The sequence below is a fragment of the Eupeodes corollae genome, chromosome 3, assembly GCF_945859685.1.
Source record: "Eupeodes corollae chromosome 3, idEupCoro1.1, whole genome shotgun sequence".
NCBI lineage: Eukaryota > Metazoa > Arthropoda > Insecta > Diptera > Syrphidae > Eupeodes > Eupeodes corollae.
In genome coordinates this window covers 85,493,156-85,514,236 of record NC_079149.1, presented here as the reverse complement: position 1 = coordinate 85,514,236, position 21,081 = coordinate 85,493,156, and the positions used below count along the sequence as shown (strand labels likewise).

At 38.5% G+C, this 21,081-nt stretch overlaps 2 protein-coding genes across 3 annotated transcripts; one reads left to right on the top strand and one right to left on the bottom strand.

Moving 5' to 3' along the window:
- The first annotated feature begins 2,921 nt into the window (after positions 1-2,921).
- On the top strand, positions 2,922-4,317 carry LOC129949951 (tetratricopeptide repeat protein 19 homolog, mitochondrial). 2 transcript variants are annotated; one of them, XM_056061700.1, is made up of 4 exons: positions 2,922-3,455; positions 3,558-3,664; positions 3,731-3,878; positions 3,935-4,317. In XM_056061700.1, exons 1-4 carry the CDS (start codon positions 2,979-2,981, stop codon positions 4,184-4,186), a joined length of 984 nt encoding a protein of 327 aa, XP_055917675.1. In that variant the 5' UTR covers positions 2,922-2,978; the 3' UTR covers positions 4,187-4,317. The 2 variants fall into 2 exon arrangements, with proteins under 2 accessions (XP_055917675.1, XP_055917674.1); XM_056061699.1 differs by having other exon boundaries at positions 2,924-3,455; positions 3,513-3,664.
- A 7,896-nt stretch (positions 4,318-12,213) lies between these two features.
- On the bottom strand, positions 12,214-14,055 carry LOC129951273 (protein catecholamines up). The gene is made up of 2 exons (XM_056063355.1): positions 13,526-14,055; positions 12,214-13,466 (listed from the first exon to the last, which is right to left on the bottom strand). Exons 1-2 carry the CDS (start codon positions 13,896-13,898, stop codon positions 12,523-12,525), a joined length of 1,317 nt encoding a protein of 438 aa, XP_055919330.1. The 5' UTR covers positions 13,899-14,055; the 3' UTR covers positions 12,214-12,522.
- Between the last annotated feature and the right edge of the window lie 7,026 nt (positions 14,056-21,081).

Below are 21,081 nucleotides of genomic sequence, written 5' to 3'. Positions count from 1 at the left end.
GTTCGGACTTACATGATGTTGGAAGCGTGTCTGGCATCGATCGCAATATGATCAATCTGGTTGGCGGTAGATTGATCTGGAGAACTCCAAGTTCCTTTGTGGATGTTGAGGTGTGGAAAACGCGTTCTGGCTACCATGACGTTTCACCCCGTAGCAAAATCGATGAGCCTGAATCTGCTGTCGGAAGTGTTGTCATGCAGGCTGTTCTTCCCGATTATTCCACCAAATATGTCTTCCCTTCCTAGCTTGGCATTAAAACCGCCCAGGACTATTTTAATGATGTAGCTAGGACACTGCTCATATGTTTTGTATAAGAACTCGAAGAGCATATCTTTGGGGTTGTTGTCTTTCTCTTCTGTGGAGGGGTGCGCACTTATCAGGCTAATGTTGCCGAGTTTAGCCTTGGTGCAAATGGCCATGAGACGCTCATTGATGCACCTATAGCTCAAGACTTCTTGCCTTAGTCTGGATCCAATGACGCATCCAAATAAGCGCTGTTGGTTTTCGTGGAAGCAGTCACGATGGTAAATATAGCAGTTTTTCATCCTCTTTTTGCCCGGCCCATCCCATCGTATTTCCTGGATGGCAGTGATGTCTGCTTTGTAGCAGTCTAAGGCCTCCGCCAATTCTTCGGCCGCACGTGGTCTGTTAAGGGACCTAACATTCCACGTGCATATCCGAAGTTTGTTGTCCTTAATTCATTTGAGTAGGTTGTCAACAGTAAAGCCGTCCGTATCCGAGGCTTGTTGGTGCTTCGCAACTATGAGGCTTTTACGTGGCCAGGCACAACCCTAAACCAGGAGGGCCAGATCCTTAGTATAACTCCAAGGATGGGGAGCTGGATAAGACCGCTCCTTATAGGCCTGGAATCGAATAAGTCCAAGAAGCCCTATAAGGTGTTCACTAAGTAGTTCAACCTTACTGGAACTGTAGACGCCACCGCTGATTCCTCCACTTCCGTCTGGATAAGGGAGGTGCCTTAGTGGAAACACCTCTCCCCCCTCTCTCGTTTGCTGCCCCCAAAAACTTTTTATTGGGGTTGGAACCCAATCTCCAGTTGAGGTACTAGGCATCATGGGGAGGTGAGAGTAAGAGTTCATTGACAGACGTGGGTTTTGAGAAAACCTGTGGACGCTTGTGTCCTCTTGAATGCACATGTCTACCATTTGAACATCCTTCAGTTCATTGTGCAAAATCTACCCAAAAAACATTATTATCTACTAAACAATCCATAGGCAAACAACAAGTTCATCAAGACTTGTATTTTGTATTGTAAAGTAAATATTATTTATTCCTTTTTCAAATTGACAATTATGCAGAAAATAAATAAATGACACAGTTATAAAGTTCAGCTTTCAGTTGAATATAAAATATGATCAGATGTCTTTTGTGGTATTAACTTAATAGTTAGGGAGATTTTTCTTGACTACCTCTCAATTAAACTTTCCAATAAAGTTGCATAATTGGACGGCAGTGTTTTGGCAGTCGTCTGAAAGTGCCCAATGTTTTTGCTGTATAACAAATTGAAAACTTGACAAAGAAGTATAACAAAATAAAATTTAATAACCCTTATGTGCCTGTTATTTAAAACTAATTTTTTATCACAGATACCTACGAGTATACAAATTAACAATCATCAACTTTTTTTCAAATCCTCTAAAGATTTTCCCCTAATTTGAATCAGTATAATCACTGGATTTTTGGATATCTAGAAATCCAAATGGCTCCACCGAGAGAGAAACTTTATTTATGACTATAATTAGCAATTGGTTTCCATCATAATCATTTTATCTCCTTATTCTGGTAGAACTGATAATGGGGAAAACATCACAACAGAAACGAGCACACCCTTTAATCTACTACCTTTACCTTTAAGTACAAAATATTTCTGGAACTGGATGAAGTGTCATTCTATTCCAAGAATTCCAAAACTTTATCTAAACTATTTATATGCACTATTTTTACTGCCTTATTTATCCGCACTCTCTATTTGTTGATTTTGCTGCGCTGCGTATAAATTTACCAATAAAAAACGCCTAATGTTATAACCCACGACAGTTTTATACATAAAATCTATAGTATTCTCATGGAGCTGTGTTTTGTTATGTTCGCCATTGCCTCAAGGTGTCACTGGAAGCTTTATTAAGTAATACAAATCTGCAATAGCTAATGTTTCTAAAAATAGATTTCTTTTTTTTCCTGATCGTATTTAATTTTCTAGAACAGCTGATTTGTTGTCAATAAATTTTAACGAATAATTGACTTTTGTTTTACTCTTTTATGCAACTCAAATGGCAGATTCCTGTCACAAAAAATGCCCAGTTTATTTCAAACAAGTCATTTTTCAATGATGGAAACCAATGATATCTGTAACTGGCTCCTAGAAGTATTAAATCAGAACATCTTGTATCCAATTGAGATCAGGAAGCTTTTCGTGCAGAACTGTGAACTTTGACTGGAAATTTCTAATCGTTTTGGGAGTGAATTATAATGTGTTCGCGAAAGCGTACTGTTCTATTTTTTAGTTTACTTGTCAAATGTCAAAAATAAAATAAATCACATTCTAAATAACACCTCTTATTGTAGGACCCTATACAATGTAAATGTTATAAGGCACTTCAACTCAATTACTCTGTTTTGATTAGGGGTAATTGACTGGCTTTGGTTATTATATTTGGAATGTGTTTGATTCACTATTAATTCCTGCATAGTAATCAAATTAGTTAAACATTATTGCTTCATCTTTTAATTGTGCGACAGTGAAATACCTGACAAATCAAAATCATGTAAAATCTGTTCTCAGAGTTTTGACACCAAAAACAATTATAATACAGAAATGTCTGAGGTCTTTCAAATATATGAAATATAAACTGACCAATTCAGCAGGTTGTTTTCTGTCAAAGTATCGACGTTTCAAATTACCTGTCATTGACTTTCATTCCCTCTTGTGTATAAATAATAATTTGCATAATAAAATAATGAATTTCACAATTCTTTCACGAATTCCTCGATTTTTCACTAATTCTTTAAAGAATTCAGCAGCTAAACAAAATCAAAATATAAGAAATACATCAACAAGATGTCTTCAAAAAGTTGTCATCAACCACAAACAACATTCGCAATCTGCAACAAATTACATCCCTCCGATTGGTTTCCTCATTGGATTTAGTTTCTTTGAGAAAAAAGATGAAGAAACTCCTGAGGAAAAACTCATCATGACTATCAAACGTTCAATACTTGCAATACAACGTAAAGAATATGATAAAGCCGAACAAATGCTTCATTTAGCTCTTCGAATGGCCCAAGATCTTCAGCATAAGGATGGAGTCACTTATGTTTATGATATTCTAGCCAATTTGGCAATGGAACGAGGACACTTTAAAAACGCCGAAAAGCTATTTTCCGATGTCATGAAGAGGCTTTTCGCCAATGGAGAAACAGAAGACAGTTTGAAAGTGAGCATGGCATTCGTACACAGACCCACCCGTCTATTATTGAGCTCTTTCTTGTAGATCATTCACATGAGTTCTAAAATTGCTCATATGGCACATTTGCAGGAGAACTTTGAAAAAGCCGCTCAAGGTTTCAAATGGGCTTTGGATAAACTGAAAAAACTTCCTGATTCTGAAGATGTGAAAGAAATAAAAGCTATAACCTCTGACTGGTAAATTATTCTTCTAGTTCTAGTAAACACCTTTAATTTCTAACTGCAAAACATGCAAACTTCTAGGTATGGACAAATGCTTGTCGAACAACAGAATTACAAAGAAGCAATGAAGTGTTTTCACGAAGCTTATGATATATTTATCGAGCGCTATGGTGAAGCATACTCTGAGCTTGTTCCGATACTCAACAATTTAAGTGTTGCAGCTTTAGGAGTAATAAATACTTATTTTATTCATAAATAATCTTCTATCTAGATCTTAATTTCTAGCTAGCAGACACAAAATCAGCGAAAGAATATTTGAAACAAGCATTGGAGCTTATCAAGAAAATCCCCGAAGCTACAAACGAAGGTGTTTTGCAAGCAAACTTGGGCTTAGTTTACCTTCACGATGGACTTGTCGAACAAGCTAAAACCACATGTGTTTATGCCTATAGGTTGGGAAAGCAAATGAAGGATGATGAATCTGTAGAACAAGCAAACTATTGTTTAGATGAAATCAAAAAAGTTATGAAAGAATAAGTCTCAATTTTTGTTAATGCTGAAGTGAAGTTAAATTTATTAATTAGTTAAAGATTAAATGTTGTGATTTGAAGCTAGATCAATTTAGTTAAAATTAAACTTGGTTAACTGACCAATGGTTGATCCTCTAATTCTTTCACATTGATACCTTACTAAAAATAGTCCCTTGAAATGGCTGGGAAAGACAGAGTGTGGCAAGGCATTCCACATTCGCGTAGTACGGCTAAAGAACGCATCTCTGTACTTGACAGTACGACCGAAGGGTATATTGATGAGCATTCCTAGAAGCGCGGGAATTACGGTTAAACTGTTTAAGGTGAGGAATGCAACTGACTTTATGTCTAAAGCATAAGCCATCTATAGCAATAGCAAGGGGGGTATATCACGCTTTAACGATACAAAACAGCATTGGGTTTTCGAAGCATTAAATTATACTCGATTTTTTATTCCCCATTGTACAATCCTGTTTAGGTCGGAATTTAATGAGCTTAATATATCGTTCCAGTTCCACATCCGAAAAAGAGGGATGTGAATCTGAAACCGAATGCGAAAAGCGAAGAGTACTATGGCCAGCGAAACAATGTATTGGATTAGAAGTTGCAGACAGATCATTGATAGAAATGAGAAAGAGTGTTGGAGATAGAACTGAGCCTTGGGGCACACCAGCATTTTTTGCCAATGAAATAAATTTTAATTATTTTCAGTTTTTTAAGGGGTTTGTAATTCGTATTTTACAAACAAGTTCTAATATATTTTTCCTAGGAAACTGGTCCAACAGTTTTCAAAGGCAACAAAATAATAATTTCCCTTGATTCTTCGTTTAAAAGGGCACTAAATAAATTATATGAAATCACCCCCGTATAAATAAAAAAACATGTATAGTCAAACTTCCCTTTAATAGTTGGTCCGATGAAGATTCGTTTTCAGGGTCAACGATAAAATCATACAAATTCGAGAACAACTGCAGCTTTAACAGAGTTTTGAGAAGTGATGGTTATCTTATTACATTTAAAGGTTATGTTGTGGATGCAAATGTTGCTAGCATGACCCTCTTACAGACAAAAGAATTTTGAATGTTATTACATTTGAGGAATTAGACTGATTAGAGAGCTGCATTTGATAATGTTTGAAGTTTCACAAGAACTAACCTGATTTCTGAGAAAACTTATGAATGTCTCTAAGTATTTTTCTAATATTGTCATTCGTCTTTTGGCTAGGCTTGGGCATTCGAATAGAAAGTGGAAGGTATTTTGCTCCGTCTCGTCTTCATAACATCGGATGAGCCAATGCCGATATTCTGTTCATGTGGGAGTTGTGATCGATTAGGATACCTTTTAGTAAGGAAAGCTGAGGGCTACCTGGTTGCAAAAGGAATTTTTTTAACTTTGTAAATTTTGGCCAAATATTCCTAAAAACTTTGCAAGTTTCAAGAGCTACCCACAGATGTTAACGATTTCAATGAAACTTTGGTGGATTTGTTAATTTACCTGCTTTCTTGGGCGGTATATCATTGTTACCACAGGCTTAGACTGAGCATTGATCCGCTTTTGGCCAATTTGTCTGCCTTTTCATTACCGTCAATGTCACAGTGTCCTTAGAACCAACAGAGGGTAGCTGTGTTGGTTTCGCTGTGTTAACGAAGCTACGACTTTGTTGTACTAGTCTGGACTTGGTGACAGTAGACAGTGGCAGATTGCTGCTTGACTGTCGGTAAATTGTGGTAATAAAGATCTTTAGCGGTTTCAGAAACCGCCAGTATTTTTTTTATAATAAACGGGACCAACCAAAAGGGGTAATTCATACCCTTAACATGTTTAAAGTTTAAACACAGTGTGAGCTTTAGGAAAATAGGGAAGGATTAAAGAGGAGATACCGATGCACATTGGTCTGTTTTGAATATTAAAATGATAGGGAAAAACAGAGCTGGGTAAAGCATTCCACATTGTCAATGTGCGGTTAAAAAAATAATCTCTATACTTGACAGTACGTCCGAAATTGAACTCAAGGTTAAACTGATGTACATTCCTAGAAGTATGAGTTTTACGGCTGAATAGTTTGAGTGGGGGGGTTGAATGCAACTGGCTAATTCGACAGAACACTGTTTATAAAAATATCGGTAGAACAACGAAAGGCATGAAACATTGCGGCGGTGTTCAAGTGACGTAATTGTTTCGGTTATAGTTCTATCGCCTATCATTTTCAAAGCTCTTTTTTGGATCCTGTTCTAAATAATTAAACTTGTTTTAGGGGCAATTGCCCAAATATGAGAGTTATATTCAAGTTATGGACGAATAAGGGATTTGTAAATTACAGCCAGATCAGAAGGGGTGGAAAATTTCTTTCCTAAGCACCTAGTAATATTTTTGGCAATATCGAATATGTGATCTGTGATATACATACCGAGTACTGAAAGTTGATTAGTTTCCTGGATGCAAGTGCAGCTCATGGATAGCGGCATCGGGGGTGGGTTGCGCTTTAACGACAGGAGACAGCATTGAGTTTTCGAAGCATTAAATTCTACAGTCTTTAATTCCCCATTGTACAATGCTGTCGAGATGAGATCAGAATTTAATGAGCTTATCGTATTTTGTCGTTGCAGTTCTACCGTTCCAACGTTCAGCCTGCCTATTTATAAGCGGATCGCTTCGCACGACCCCGTCTGCGGCACTGGACACCTTGCTCTACCTTACACCTCTTGACATATTTTGCAAACAAATAGCTGAGCTCTGCTATTCGCCTCAAAGCTTCGTCGCAGTGGACTAACAACAACCTTGGCCACTCCGTAATTCTAAGGTACTTAGAATCAATTCCAAAGCACACAGACTACACCATCCCCCAACTACAATTCGACAGAAACTTCCAGATTTATATACCTACCAGATCTTTTTGGGAGGATAGGACATTCTTGGAGGATGAGTCAATCCATTTTTACACAGATGACGACTGAAATTAAGTCTCTCATTCCGCCTTCATAATCATTGTCTTGGCTCAAAGAAAACCTGATATCAACATCTGATATCCGTATTTTCTCTGACAGCCAGGCCGCTATCAAATCTCTGGACTCTGTCTCTACAAACTCTATAACAGTCCATAACTGTCGATCATCTCTAATGGAGATGGCGCAACAGTTTAATATTCACCTTTGTTGGGTGCCGGGCCATAGAGACATTCCAGGTAACTGTGAGGCAGATGAACTCGCCAGGAACGGTACAGTACAGTCCATCCTACCACGTTTGGCAAGTACTAGCATACCAATCGCTACTTGTAAACTGCTGCTAATGCAAGACGCTGTGAGGAGGGCAGGCACCAGGTGGAACAACATCACCACGCGTCAAGTCACAAAAAACATCTGGCCAACACTGGATTTAAAACGTTCAAGGTGCTTGCTGTCTCTAAGCAGATCGCATATAAGCTCGATAATAGGTGTCATAACCGGACACGGTCTAATAGGAAAGCACGCCACGAGACTAGGCGTATTCTCAAATGACTTTTGCAGAAGCTGTATGGACGGGGAAGAGGAAGAAACGGTTCTTCATCTTCTCTGCACATGCCCTGCTCTGGCTCGAAAACGCAAGAATTACCTAGGAGAATTCTTCTTTAACGATCTAAACGATCTAAATCATATCGGTATAATCAGAATCTCATGTTTCGTATAAGGTTTAAAAGCATAAACTTTTGGCTTGGAAACAGTAGAAAAGGTAAACAAAGAAAATGTTCAAATGTTGAAGGATACCTCCAGGAATTAGTAATTGAAGGCCTGTAAGACGAATCAGAATCAACACCAGTAAATAATACAATGCAAAGGGGTTACTCTCGCCCGAGTACAAGTAGTACAAAGAAAAAGACTGCCTCAAAAGCTTTTGATGAGGAACTAAAGACTCAAAGGGAGTTATGTGAGGCTGTCAAGGGTATAGTTGAAGAAACTAAAGAAATTAGAAGAAACACCACAAAAGTTTACCGAGCTCTTTACAAAATTTATGAATTTAAAAAAAAATATATGAAGATTTTTTGCCATAAAAAAAAAAAACTTAAGGTAGTTAAACGACACAACCAACGTATGGAGCAATTAAGAGTTCAAGAAATCGAAGATAAAATTGAAAGTAACCGTCGGCTTCTTGAAATAAAAGAACTAAAAGCTCAAGTTTTCATGTTTCGTATAGAACGCCAACACTATATTTCTTTTTCCGCAACGGTTTTAGGTAGTTTTATCCACTGACATAATTGTTCTTCTTAAATTTCAAGTAATTCAGCTAGCACCTTGCTGAAACTAGGTTGAGCCATACCAACACTTTCTTCATTTCCGACCCCAGTTTGATACCCTCTCTTAGCAAAAAAACGTAAACATGCGCCCAATTTAATGATTGGTGAGATTCCAAAACGCTTTCTTGTGGTTCACTGGACATGATGAGGACATCCAAAAAGTATTTAATGGAAACTTTGTTTACTCTATAATACTTTTGAAACTATAATGAGGTGGGTAGGAAGAAAGAGGAAAAGGAAAAAAGAATAGGTATCGGGAGCCATTGGTATAGGAGTAGTGAACCATTTGCATGGAAGTAAGACACCCTCTAATGAATGGGAGTTATCTCATAACGAGGTTGGGTGCCAGTTGTCCCTAGGCAAATAGGGGAGGTATGGGTAGGATAGGTTCGGTCGAAGAAGGTAACTCTGGAATGGGGACAAGGATGGGGATTGGGTGGAGGAAGGAATGTCCGTTACGTTAGCTGCGGCATGCTTGCGGTGCACAGTTGAGCTCATCGGATGTTGGGGGGTCTTGCTACCGTAACCGGAACTCACCTCTTTACAAAAACATACATCATGCCGGATATTTTAGAATTACTTGTGCACTACCACCACTTCGTTCACTTTTCTCGGCGGCCGCTGATAACGTCACGGCCTGGCCTTTACCCACCCTTCCTGGAATCCACTCGGCCTGGTTTTCTGATTCCCCAAAAGCGGAATCAGGAAAGTTCACAGCCGTGGAAATACATTCCCGCCATACCTAAAATTAAGTCACCCTTACCGCACCCCCTGGAAATAACTTCCTATTCCATTTTTAAATTGGAATCACTACCAAAAAAAAACACACTTGATTCATGGCATCGTTAATACAAAAAATCTTAACTATTTTATTAACTGCAATTCCTTATTACAGCAATAATATGTAAAACACAGACAAAAGAGGTAAAGAACAAAACACTTAGGAACAAAACAAAACAACAACAACGGGAGCTTTGACCGCCGGAGCCACGCGGCGAATCTTTGCTTCTCCAGCGTCCCGTATATGAAGCGTTTCCTATTAGTTTTTTTTATTGTTATTCCTAATGGGACCCTTATTCCCTACATACAAAGAGCTCGTTGCGGGTGGACAAAAAAAGGGGGATGCAAAATATTGCGTCGCGAGGGACGTAAGAGGAACCCCTCTTCGCACTGGCGACGTCGGCGACTTCTTCCCTAATCGAAATAAACAAAACCAAATTCGCTGAAATTTCACAATGAAACTTAGAAATTACAAAAAAAAAACTAACGCAAATTTCCATAAATTTGAAAAAAAAAAAAATAACGAGAAAAAAATATTTAAATAAATGAATGTAACAAGAAAAAAACAAAAAGGTAAGAAAAAAATTAATAAACAAATATATAAATGAATAAATAAAGAAAAAGAAAAAAAAAACTGAAATAAATATGTAGGAATATAATAAATAAATAATATAAGAACAAAAAAATAGAAATATTAATTTTTTTACAAAAAAGGCCAAAAAAAAGGTTTAAAGTGGTTAATCCTGGAAACGTGTAAGTTTGTATATATGTATACATAGGCCAATCAGTGAAGTCCTGCGCGCTGTCAACCTCAGGGTCCAGACAGGATCCTCTGGCTCTTGAGAACTCTTTTTTTTTGGTTGTTCGTTTATTTTATTTTTTTCTGACTGCACGGGTGGACGTTCCACGGAAAAAGTAATAAAGTAAAAAGCTCAAGTAATTGAGCGTCCCCCAGGTACTTCACAGGCCTTTTTTACCGGATAAGGAACTCCTCCAATCTTCTTGCCGGGTATTCCCGCGGTCGCAATCGCTGAATTCGCTTTTCCACCTTTTTTTGTATAAAAACAAACACTTAACACTTAACTGCTTTTAATAGCAAGCAAACTCACCCGCGCAGCTTACACTTCACAATCAACAACTAATAAATTCGAATTAAACTTACCCTTTTTTTATTTCTTAACTAATTTAGGTTAATAAACCGACTTCACTTTTCCTTTTTTTTATTTTTGCTCGGTCGTCTTTTCTCTGCGATGCCTCCGAACTGATTGCCACCTACTATTTCTATTTCAGTTGGTTGCAGTCACCTGAGGCACTACTGTACGGACCGAGTGTACATACATATATACATAAGATTCCTCTTACCGACGTCGGTTGTGTATTGCGATAGAGCCAGTTGGGTTTGGACCCTTGCTAACTTAACTTGTCAACTGGCTATGCCAGACGTCAGATGGTCTTTGTTTGTTTTATTTCGATTTTTGTTCTGTGCGCAAGTGCCTCTGGGTAATTATTTTAATTTACTTTAAAAAAAAGAAGTATAAAAACAAGCACGAGTGCGGACCAAAACATCAAACAAATACAAGGAATCTACAGAAGGAAGGAAGGAAATCTAATACTCATAACTCTAACCCGGGGAGTGGTAGGAATCCCCGAGGCCAAAACTAAGTAGCTTTTTTTTCTTCTTCTTTATCTTCTATAGTCTTAAGTTTTTTTTTTCCACAGGTATGGATCTATGAACACTGGGACGAGCTAACGATGAACGAAACGACGGCATAACCCCACACAAAACAATGTATCAAATGAAGGACGAGGAATGGAATATCTGCTTTATAAATAGTTTTTCTAACCACATTTTTTTCTTTCAGTGGCAGCCACAACAAAACCCATGAAAAAAATGATTTTTTTTTAAATATTATAGACAACATTTGAATAAACTAATGAATGGTTATAGCCACTGAGGCAACTTCAAGGGATTCGCACTACTTCTTAAAGATCTTGTAATAGTCGTTGGTCTTACATGTTCACTTTCTTCGTAGTCTTCACGTAAGATCCTTGCAGCCATTGAGAACATTTTAAATCTTTTATAATTTGAATGATGAACATTTTTTTCTCGAGTTATTTTTCCTGTCAAACAATACGAACAGCTGATTCGAAAATCAAAATTCTCCATTCCCGATTTCAAAGGATAGTCTTCCCGGGAATAAGAAATAGGAGAGTTTTACCCTCGGGAGAACTAGTTCCCCGAGGAGTTCTTTTCCCCAGGGGTATTTAGAATTGGCCTGGCTAATCCAATGACGGAAGGATTCATGAACACCGAAAGCACGCATTTTCGATAAGAGCGCCTGATGCCAAACCCTATCAAATGTTTTTGAAATATCAAGTGCAATAATCATACTTTCTCCAAAACGATGTAAAGATTTGATCCACTGTTCGGTGAGATGAACCATGAGATCACCAGTGGACTTATTGCCACGAAAGACGTATTGTCGGGCATTAAGTTTCCGTTTTTCAAGATATTTCTTGAGCTGATAATTAATTAGCGTTTCCATGACCTTGGAAAGAAGGGACGTTAGTGCTATTGGTCGATAATTTGTGGGAGGAGAAGATTCGCCTTTTTTTGGGATTGGCTGAACAAATGCAGTTTTCCAACTACCAGAAACGAGCCCAGAAGAATAAGATAGATGGAAAAGCTTACGTAGTGGTTTTGCCAGCTTTAAAGAACACCTCTTCAAAATAATAGCCGAGATACCGTCTGGGCCAGTGGATTTATGAATGTTGAGATCTTTAAGAATTCGTGATTGGTCCCATAGGATCACTAACTCCCTTAAGTACAGGCGGAGTCATAACACGCACTGGCAGCGTTGAATTGGCGTCGAACTGCCTAGCAAAAAGATTAGCTTTCTCTTAAGAGCTAAATGAATAAATGATGAAAAAAAGACATAAGCTTTTATAAAAATTATTAAAAAAAAAAACGATGAAACATTGCGAGGTTTGTTTTTGTTCCTTAAAATGCTAGGAGTAAACTTTTATTTGTATACAAAAATAATTACAATTAAATTTTAACTTTTAACCATTCTATACAACAATTTCATACCTATCAAACACTTAAGTCTTATCTACAATGACAATCCCCACTGTGGTTGCACTTGTGTCGTCGTCAGTTAACTTCCTTGTAATCAGCCACTTTGCTTCTTTTTTTTGTTTATACTTAAAACTTTCACGGTCTCAATAAGTTCACTCCTTCGCTATTTATAACTTAACTTACATATCCATTAAGGAGAAAATAAAGGAAAGGAAACTTATTCAAAGTTAGCTATGAACACCATGAGACCGACCCCAGCGAGTAGCGCAGAGATTTCTTTGATTGACTGACCAAGCTTAGTGGATTCTTCTAGGAGCTCTGGCAATACACTCACAGTTGCGATGTAAATGAAACCTCCAGCTGTGAAGGGAAGAACCCAAGTTGCTGCAGCATCACCTCCGGCTCCCATTAGAGCCAATGCGGTTCCAGCAAGAGCACCAAGTGCTGTAACAAGTTGTAACATCATAGCCTTCCGCTTCGAACAGCCGGATTTGATGAGAATCGCGAAGTCGCCAATCTCGTGGGGCACTTCGTGGAGAAGGATTGTGATTGTAGTGATGATGCCAATGCTGTTTCCAGCCAAGTAGGAAGCGCCTATGGCAAGGCCATCTGTGAAGTTGTGGGCAAAATCGGCAGCCAAGTTAAGATAGCCGGCGATTTCGACTTCGTCGTGTTTCTCTTCGACTTTCTTCACAGACTTCTTCTGCGTGCCATCTTTAGCTTTCTTCGATTTGTCATCGGTTTTTGGCTTGTCTTGGGCGACCTTTGCTGGACCATGACTGTGACCATGTCCTCCTTTAATCAATCTGACAAGTTTCTCAACTGCGAGGAAAGCAATGATTCCGCCAAGAACCCAAAGGCCAATGGTCATGTCGTGCGAGTGGCCGTGACCGTGGGCGTCTTCACCTTCATGAGAGTGGCTGTGATCGTGGCTATGAGAATGGTGATCATGGTCACCATGAGTGTGTGGATGTGCCGCATGAGGAATTAGGTGGAGGAATGCGTCTCCTAAAAGACCACCGGAAGCGAAAGCCAGAAGTATCTTAAGTCTCGGCCGCATTGCCTCACTGTTATCCAGAGGGATGATGTAAAGCAAGACAAAGGGTGCAGCACTGATGAGAAGAGTGGATCCGATTGAATGCAACCAAATTGTGGACATGTCTAGAGTCAAGAAATAGAAATAAAAATTGTTGTTCTTTTCCTCATAGTATCTTACTCACCCATTGGTTCCCGTGTTGTTTTGGTTGATTCTTCATGTAGATGAGCATGATGTCCATGGTCATGATCGTGGTGGTGTCCATGATCATGGTCGTGGTCATGATGATGATGGTGTTCATGATCATGATCATGGTCGTGATGATGATGGTGTCCATGGTCATGAATATGTGGCTTGGCTGCATTCTTATCGAAGTTCTCATTGGCCTCCTTCGAGTACTTAAAACTAGCAGGTTGTTGAGCGCCGTGTGACTTGCAGACAGCCGGCAACGAGAGGAAAACAACAAGAAGCATAGCGGCTATGGCCAGATTTCTCTTCCATTTGTTGTTCTCCACTTCGATGGCTCGCGCTTTCAATTTCTGCATGGAACTTTCCATGATGGCAACAGGAAAATTTCTGTGATGATGATGCTAGAGAGTGGCTCTAATTCAATTTTATTCAAATATCCAGGCTTTTATTCTATTTTTAACACGTCACACACAATACTGGATTACAAAACAAAGTCCAGCTGAAATCCGAAATGCCAAATTTTGGTCCAGCACGATGAATTCGGGGACAAGGATAGCTAGATTATGGCTGTCGAAAGTGCGTGTGAGTAAAAAGGAATGTATGATTATTCATTTTACCAGGGATGGTTGTTAGGAATGAGGTGTTGGGTGCGTTCTTTTATCTGACTTCTTTGAAACGCAGATTTGAATAATATGAGTTGAAACGTGGTTCGGTTGACTTTAGGGCCAGTTATAAGTATTATTAATTTTATTTATTGGAAACAATTATTGAAATTTTGAAGTAGTTTGTTGAGAGCCATAACTTTATATATTAATTGTTGAAAAGCAATAGTTCCGATTTCAAACCGGTATTTTTTCTGACAGAGATCTGTGAATATAGTTTTAGATTTTTTGTTATCACTAATGATTTACTTGAAATATTAAAAGCTAGCATTTAATATTCCATCTCTATAACTTAGAGCTGTTTTACAAAAAAGTAATAGCTTTTCTGACAATTCGTTCAATATATTCCGAACTTGTTTCGTTGATATTTTTACCGAATAAATGTCGCCTTGTGTTACATATATTGAACAATATTGGAAGGTCATCTCGGTGTGGCCTATAATTAAGCGGAAGAAATTTTAGCATCATTGAGATGGATGTTACGCCTAGTTCGTCTCTGAAGTAGTTTGCATGTTGAAGGTTATAGTTGAGTGTACTGTACACCGATCTGTAAAGGGATCCTGTTGCTTTACTTTCATATTAATTCCTGCAGTTTATATCTGTGTTGAAAATAATCTCGTAGAGTCTTTGTTTCCACTTATTGGGAGGCTCTTGGTCTAGGCTTGGATCGAAATTACACAAACGTGAATGATCCAGCAACTCATTATACCATCCATTTTTAAATTGCAGGTGAAGATCACTTCAATGTACTTGTATTCGCTGAAAAATTCAAGTCTTTCGTTATTGCAGTGCCACTTCTCATTGGTTCGTAGTCTGCCTCTCCCTCTATTGAAGATCATGATCTTCGACTTCTCTTGGTTGACCACTAGGTTGCATTTTGCACAGTATTCGCATAATTGGTTGATCATTAGTTGTAGCGTTTCCGGTGAATAAGCTAGAATCACTATATCATCTGCAAACAGAAGTGCTTTGATAGTAGTACTGCTAACTTCAATTCTACCAGGCAGGATGACCATTACATCGTTGATAAATAGCGCAAACAGCAAAGGACTTAGAGTACAACTTTGCCTCACTGCAATATTCGTTTCAAACCATTCTCATACTTCTTCACCATTCCAGACAGCAGCCCATGTGTCTTCCAGCACATTTTCTATGACTCTTCCAAATTTGTGAGACATTCCCTTGCAGTACAGTTTGTATATCAACGGTTGAAATCCACAAAGAACGCGTATAATTCCCTTTCCTGTGCTGGAAAAGATTCAGCTACATTGCGAAGTACAAAAATGTGGTCGACAGTTGAGTATCCCGCTCTAAATCCCGCTTGGTACTCTTGGACTATATTGTTGTGGTTGATCCAAGATGTGAGGCGCCGCCGTTCTAAAATATTCATATAAATCATACGATACGTTTAAAAAGGTTATTCTCCTATAGTTGTTTGGATCGGATTTGGAGCCCTTTTTATAGATTGGAAATATCAAAGCTTTCTTTAAATCTCGAGGCATATTACCCTTCTCAAGGATGTCATTGCTTAAGTTTGTTACTGTTTGTATGAGCTCTAAAGATCCGAACTTATAGAATTCCCCCGGAATGCGATCCAACTCTGGTGTTTTGACATTTTGCAGATCTTTGATCACCGCATTCGTTTCCGTCGCTGTTATTTGTACATCCAGTATGTCGTCTTCAACACAGGGAGAAGCAAATTGAATGGAGTCTATAGAGCTTTGTGGATTTAACAGCGTTTTGAAGTGATAGCACAATGAAGATGCATTTAAGATTGTGCTTAATATGGTGAGTCTCGTTCCATTAATGTTACGCACTACATTCCAAAAGTCTGTTGAATTTGTGCTAGGTTTCTAGGTTTCTTCAGGATAGGATATTGCTTTATAAAGTTTATTTACCTCGATATATTGGGCTCTGAAACATGGTTGCACAAAGGTCGTCCGGTTGTTTTCGTTCTCTTGCTTGCTCCCTTCATACGCTTCCCTTACAGCTTGTTCTAATTGACTAAAATGAGTGATTTCTTGTGATAAAAGAGCTATACCTTACTTTTCTTTGCAAGCAGCACATTGTGCGTTTTTCCCTTTAAGCTTTGGTAAAAGCTTCAGCTCTACCGTTTTCTCTCGTTCTATAGTTTTAACTCCAAATTCTAAAATTAAAGGCTGATGATCTGAATAAAGTGCTTCTCCTACCTCGAAAATCGTAATGTACGAGTTCCATCCACAATTAGTGAGACAAAGATCAATTACAGATGAGCCTCCTATTCCAATGTAGGTGCAGTTGCCCTCTTTGTCTCCGAAACTTGAACCATTTAAAATTTGAAAACCGAATGCGTCATAAAGCTCGATGAGTTTGTTGTTTCTGCATTGCTGATTTTATCTTTCGATGATTCCCCAGCTGTGCGGGCATTTAAATTACCTATGATTATTGAGTTTTGGATGACATCACTCATCACCAATTGCTGTGGCAGTTCAGATAAACAGGAATAAGCCGGAACACTAAGTTGTCGAACATCAGATTACTTCAAACTCACAGGCGATTCCTAATAAGTTATTTTTATACCCAAGAAGCAGCCTCCACTTGCTCTTCCTCTTATATTGTTTCTGATTGCTGGTATCTTTGGAAATCATAGTCAACGAATTTCCTCTCGATATAATAATAAGAATTAGGAAAAAACTATGTGTTCAGTTAGTCAAACCATTTAGAGACTTTGACGAAGTTCAGAATGTTCGTACCTGGCGTACTAGAGAGTTCTTCTAAATCCCCGAAGAAATAGTTGCCAAATAGTTTCTTCCTTTGATGGGAGAGTGCGGGACAGTGACACAGAAGGTGCGGAGTGTCTTCATGCACCTCCTTGTCACCGGATATTCTGCATAGATCATCTGAACTGATTCTCAGCTTTTTCATATGATAACCTAACAGATTATGTCCGGTGATTATGTTCACAAGAGATCGAAGTGATCCCTTGTGTAGCTGCATAATTTTTTCCGTTCTTTGTTTGTTAAAACAGGGCCAGATCTTTCTTGTAGTGCCGCAGGTGTCAAGAAGGTTCCATCTTCCATCGGCCTTGATAGTTATTCTTTTTGAGATTTCTTGTTTTAAATAACAGGTAGTGTTAACTAGCTAAGCTTGGCTTACGTCAAGCATTGACCCTAATCTTGCTAATTCATCGGCTTTCTCGTTGCCTAGTATATCGCTGTGGCCTGGGACCCAGTAGAGTCTAATGTTGTGCTGTGCGCCAAGAACCTTGAGCTCCTTGCTGCAGCATGAAACAAGCTATGTTGTTTGGAAGCCTAAGCGAGACGGTTAACTTGAGAGATTCAGAACAGAAGCCTGCCCCTACACCAGTGTCCATTTTATAGCCATCAGTATAGATAGCTATTGATGACTCACTGTATCTATCCATTCCTCTCTGCTTTCGATGGCAGCCTAGAATGGTTTATGAAAATCAAGTTCGGGTATTTTATAGTCTGTTGTAGTACTATGACCCATAACTTTATGAAGGATCTGGGCATGTGCTATGGAACTGTTTATCCAGGCTTTAGTTTGACTAAGTTTCAGGGCACTTTTGGCCTCAGATTCTTGACTAAGGAGATTAGATTGAGCGTAACTTCCAGTCCCTCAGTTGGAGTGGATGTTATTGCTCCCGTAATGCCAGTGCACGCCAGTCTTTGAATTTTTGTCAAAGTTTCCAGGTTCATGCTCTTTTCTAAAGCTTTCCACCATACCAAATTACCATAGGTTAGTATTGGTCTAATTATCGCCGAATACATCCATCTGATAATTTTAGGGTTTGGTCCCCGAAAATTCTATTGCGGGAGTAAAAGGCAATCGATGCCTTTTTGAATCTATCTTTGGTGTTCAGGCCCCAGTTTAGTTTTGTATCTAAAATCACACCGAGATACTTTGCATGACCAGAGATTTTAAGAGGCAGCCTTCAATTGAAGGAATTTCAAAATCAGGTATTTTGCGTTTGTTAATAAATAGCACTAGTTCTGTTTTAGCTGGATTGACTGTAAGCCCACAGTTCCTAGTCCATTTGCTTACCAACGAGAGGGCGTATTCGGTTTGTTCACTGATAGTGGGTAGGCACTTGCCAGTCACTAGTAATGCAAGATCATCAGCGTAGGCTATTATCCTTACTCCACTTAATTTCAATTTAGAGAGTATGCCGTTCACGACAAGAACCCAAAGTAGCGGTGAGAGAACTCCACCCCTGTCCCTGGAGGTGGTTACTCTCACCCTTTCTTCCGCTAGCTCAGAGTTAATTTGTCTTTTTCTGAGCATACACATTATCCACTGTGCTATTGCCTTTTCGACTTCGTGGTCGTCCAAGGCTTGCTTCACTGTTTCGTTCTTCACGTTATTGAAGGCTCCCTCAATATCCAAGAACGTTGCAAGGGTGTATGTTTATATCAATTAGCCTTTCAAAAGTTTTCAAAATAAACGATATTAGACTAATGGGTCTATTTTCTTTGTTGACATTTTTTTTACAGCTGTTGAGCTGTCAGACAAAGCAAATGTTCAGATAATTGAACTAGAGCTTCCGTTAGGAGTCACATTACGGTCTTTTCCTTACGAGTGTCAAACGAAACGTGAGGTAGAGCTCCATTGTGATAGCATGCATTGAATTCCTATGGCTGAACTCGTAATCGTCAGGCGAAGCCCAAGCTTTATATTTATTCTTTTCTATTCTATCTTGTTTTAATTATGGCCTGCTCTACTATTAATGGTCTTTGCTTACATATTAGCGGTACTGCAAAATATCGATCATAAATGAAACTAGAAAGACAACATCAAAGAAAGAGAGAAAAAACCCTCATTTGCATTCTGTACCTGCAGTAGAATTTTGAAAATAGGGTTCAAGCCTTGAAACCATTCTGTGGATTTACACGGCCACTGTAAGACCAATTTTAACATACGCATGTTTGGCATAGTGGTCATCCTTTCAAAAGCTTACCAATCTTAAGAATATGTCAAAAATTCAAAGAATTGCATGTACAACTACATGAGGACTAAACGAACTGCAGCCCTAAAAACATTGCTCTCGCTTGCCCTCTCAATATATTCGTGAAGAAGCAAGCGGCCAAAAGCGCATTAGGTCTAAAATGGTGTAGTTACTGGAAGAGGGCTTACTTTGGTCAAATGAACATTAAGAACTCTATTAACATAGACATTGGCACTCAGCCTCAGAAGCCTTTTATAGATTTTATCCCAGTAGCATAAACAGGAATTCCCACAAAGAAAGACTGGACGGAAAACAGGGTCATTAATATAAATCTTGTAGGTATCTTTCTTTACGGATGGTACCAAAACGAGAGAGGTGCTAGGGTCTGACAGAAAGATCAATATAGCTTGCAATTACTCCAGAGTCTTTCAAGCAGAAGTACTGGTGGTTTCTAAAGCAGCTAAGGATCCTTCTTTCCATAATTTTTAAGTCAAAGACATGGACATATTTATCGACAGCCAAGCCGTAATCAAGGCCACATCTGCCAATGTCTCAAAGTCAAGGCTGGTACAGCAATGTTGTAGGGCCAATAAAGTAGGTAAATGAACAAACCCACCAATTTTTCATTTAAATCGCAAACAGCAGGTAGACAGCTCTTGAAACTTGCAGCGCTTGTAGAAATCTACGGCTAAGATTATGAAAGGTTAAACAAAATTCGATTTGCAACTAGATCGGCCTTAGCTGTCCTTACTAATTTGTATCTCAAAGAGTCACAGCTCATTAGACACCCACATGAACATCATCCGATAATGTAGAGGATGTGAGGACGAGGAGACCAAGGAAGATACCTTTCACTTTTTATGTGAATGAACAAGCCTATAGCCAAAAGAAGAATGCTAATATTGCCACCTTGAATTCTTAAATTTTCCCAAAAAACAGAATGGTTTATGGGGGTTCCCTCGACTTAAATTCGCATCAATCTTCCCAAAAACGACACAATCCTTTCCCTTTTTTAGGTAGTACAAGTGAGATGTTTTCTCGAACTTAACAAATATCTTACTATTTCAGTATATTCCCTACAAAAATTCAATTATATTTTATAGCCATTATTAGCCATTTTACTCTGTTTACAAGTTTCGGGGAAATTTGGATCAAGTCAAAATGGTCTGGGTCCAAATGGTTCGGACCCAACTGGCTCACTAGTATATGTCCACCTTAATAATTATGTTAGGATGTGATTTGTACACATTCGAATGTTTTTCGACATGCCTTTGTTTAGCGGTGAAATGTTGTCCCTTTGTTGTATGAAACAAAGGAGATAGCTCTTAATTACTTTTATAATACGAAAATGAATGTTGACTTAGTCCAAAGATTTCATTTAGTTTATTTTCATTTCAAACAAGCAATTTCTTTGTTCCTCCATAATGCTATTAGAAAAACTTATCGAGTTCATACTTTGAACTATCAAAAAGAAAATACGTTTTGATTTAAAAAAAAACATATCGAACATCTTTGCATTTCACGGTTGCACTTTTAAGTTTTCACACTGTTAACTGTCAGTTGTCTGTGCTGTTTAGTACTTAATGCACGGAATAAGTTTCTTGACACATAAACTTCTAGTAAGCCCTACCCAGTTATTTTGAAACATTCATGTGAATTTTGGTGCTGAGGTTTCAAGCTACTTTACTACGACTCTTCTTTTATATTTTGGAAAAGTCACTAAATGGCACTTTTATGCATGCTCAACATACAAGTTTTTTGAAATGACCAACACATCTAGTCTATGCCAAATGTGTACTAACCATAATTATTTTCCACGCACTACCTTACCATTCAACCATATGACGACAACAATTCAGCACAAATGTCACTCAGCCAGCACTGAAACTGACGTCGTGGTTGTAAACTGCAACCGCCTATGTAGTTCAATTCAAACTTAAAATT

Coding starts and splice junctions, on each gene's coding strand:
- LOC129949951 (XM_056061699.1), top strand. CDS start 2,979: ATGAATTTCACAATTCTTTCACGAATTCCTCGATTTTTCACTAATTCT. Junction 3,456..3,512: donor AAACAGAAGACAGTTTGAAA/GTGAGCATGGCA, acceptor TCTTTCTTGTAG/ATCATTCACATGAGTTCTAA. Junction 3,879..3,934: donor TAAGTGTTGCAGCTTTAGGA/GTAATAAATACT, acceptor CTTAATTTCTAG/CTAGCAGACACAAAATCAGC.
- LOC129951273 (XM_056063355.1), bottom strand. CDS start 13,898: ATGGAAAGTTCCATGCAGAAATTGAAAGCGCGAGCCATCGAAGTGGAG. Junction 13,467..13,525: donor AACAACACGGGAACCAATGG/GTGAGTAAGATA, acceptor TCTTGACTCTAG/ACATGTCCACAATTTGGTTG.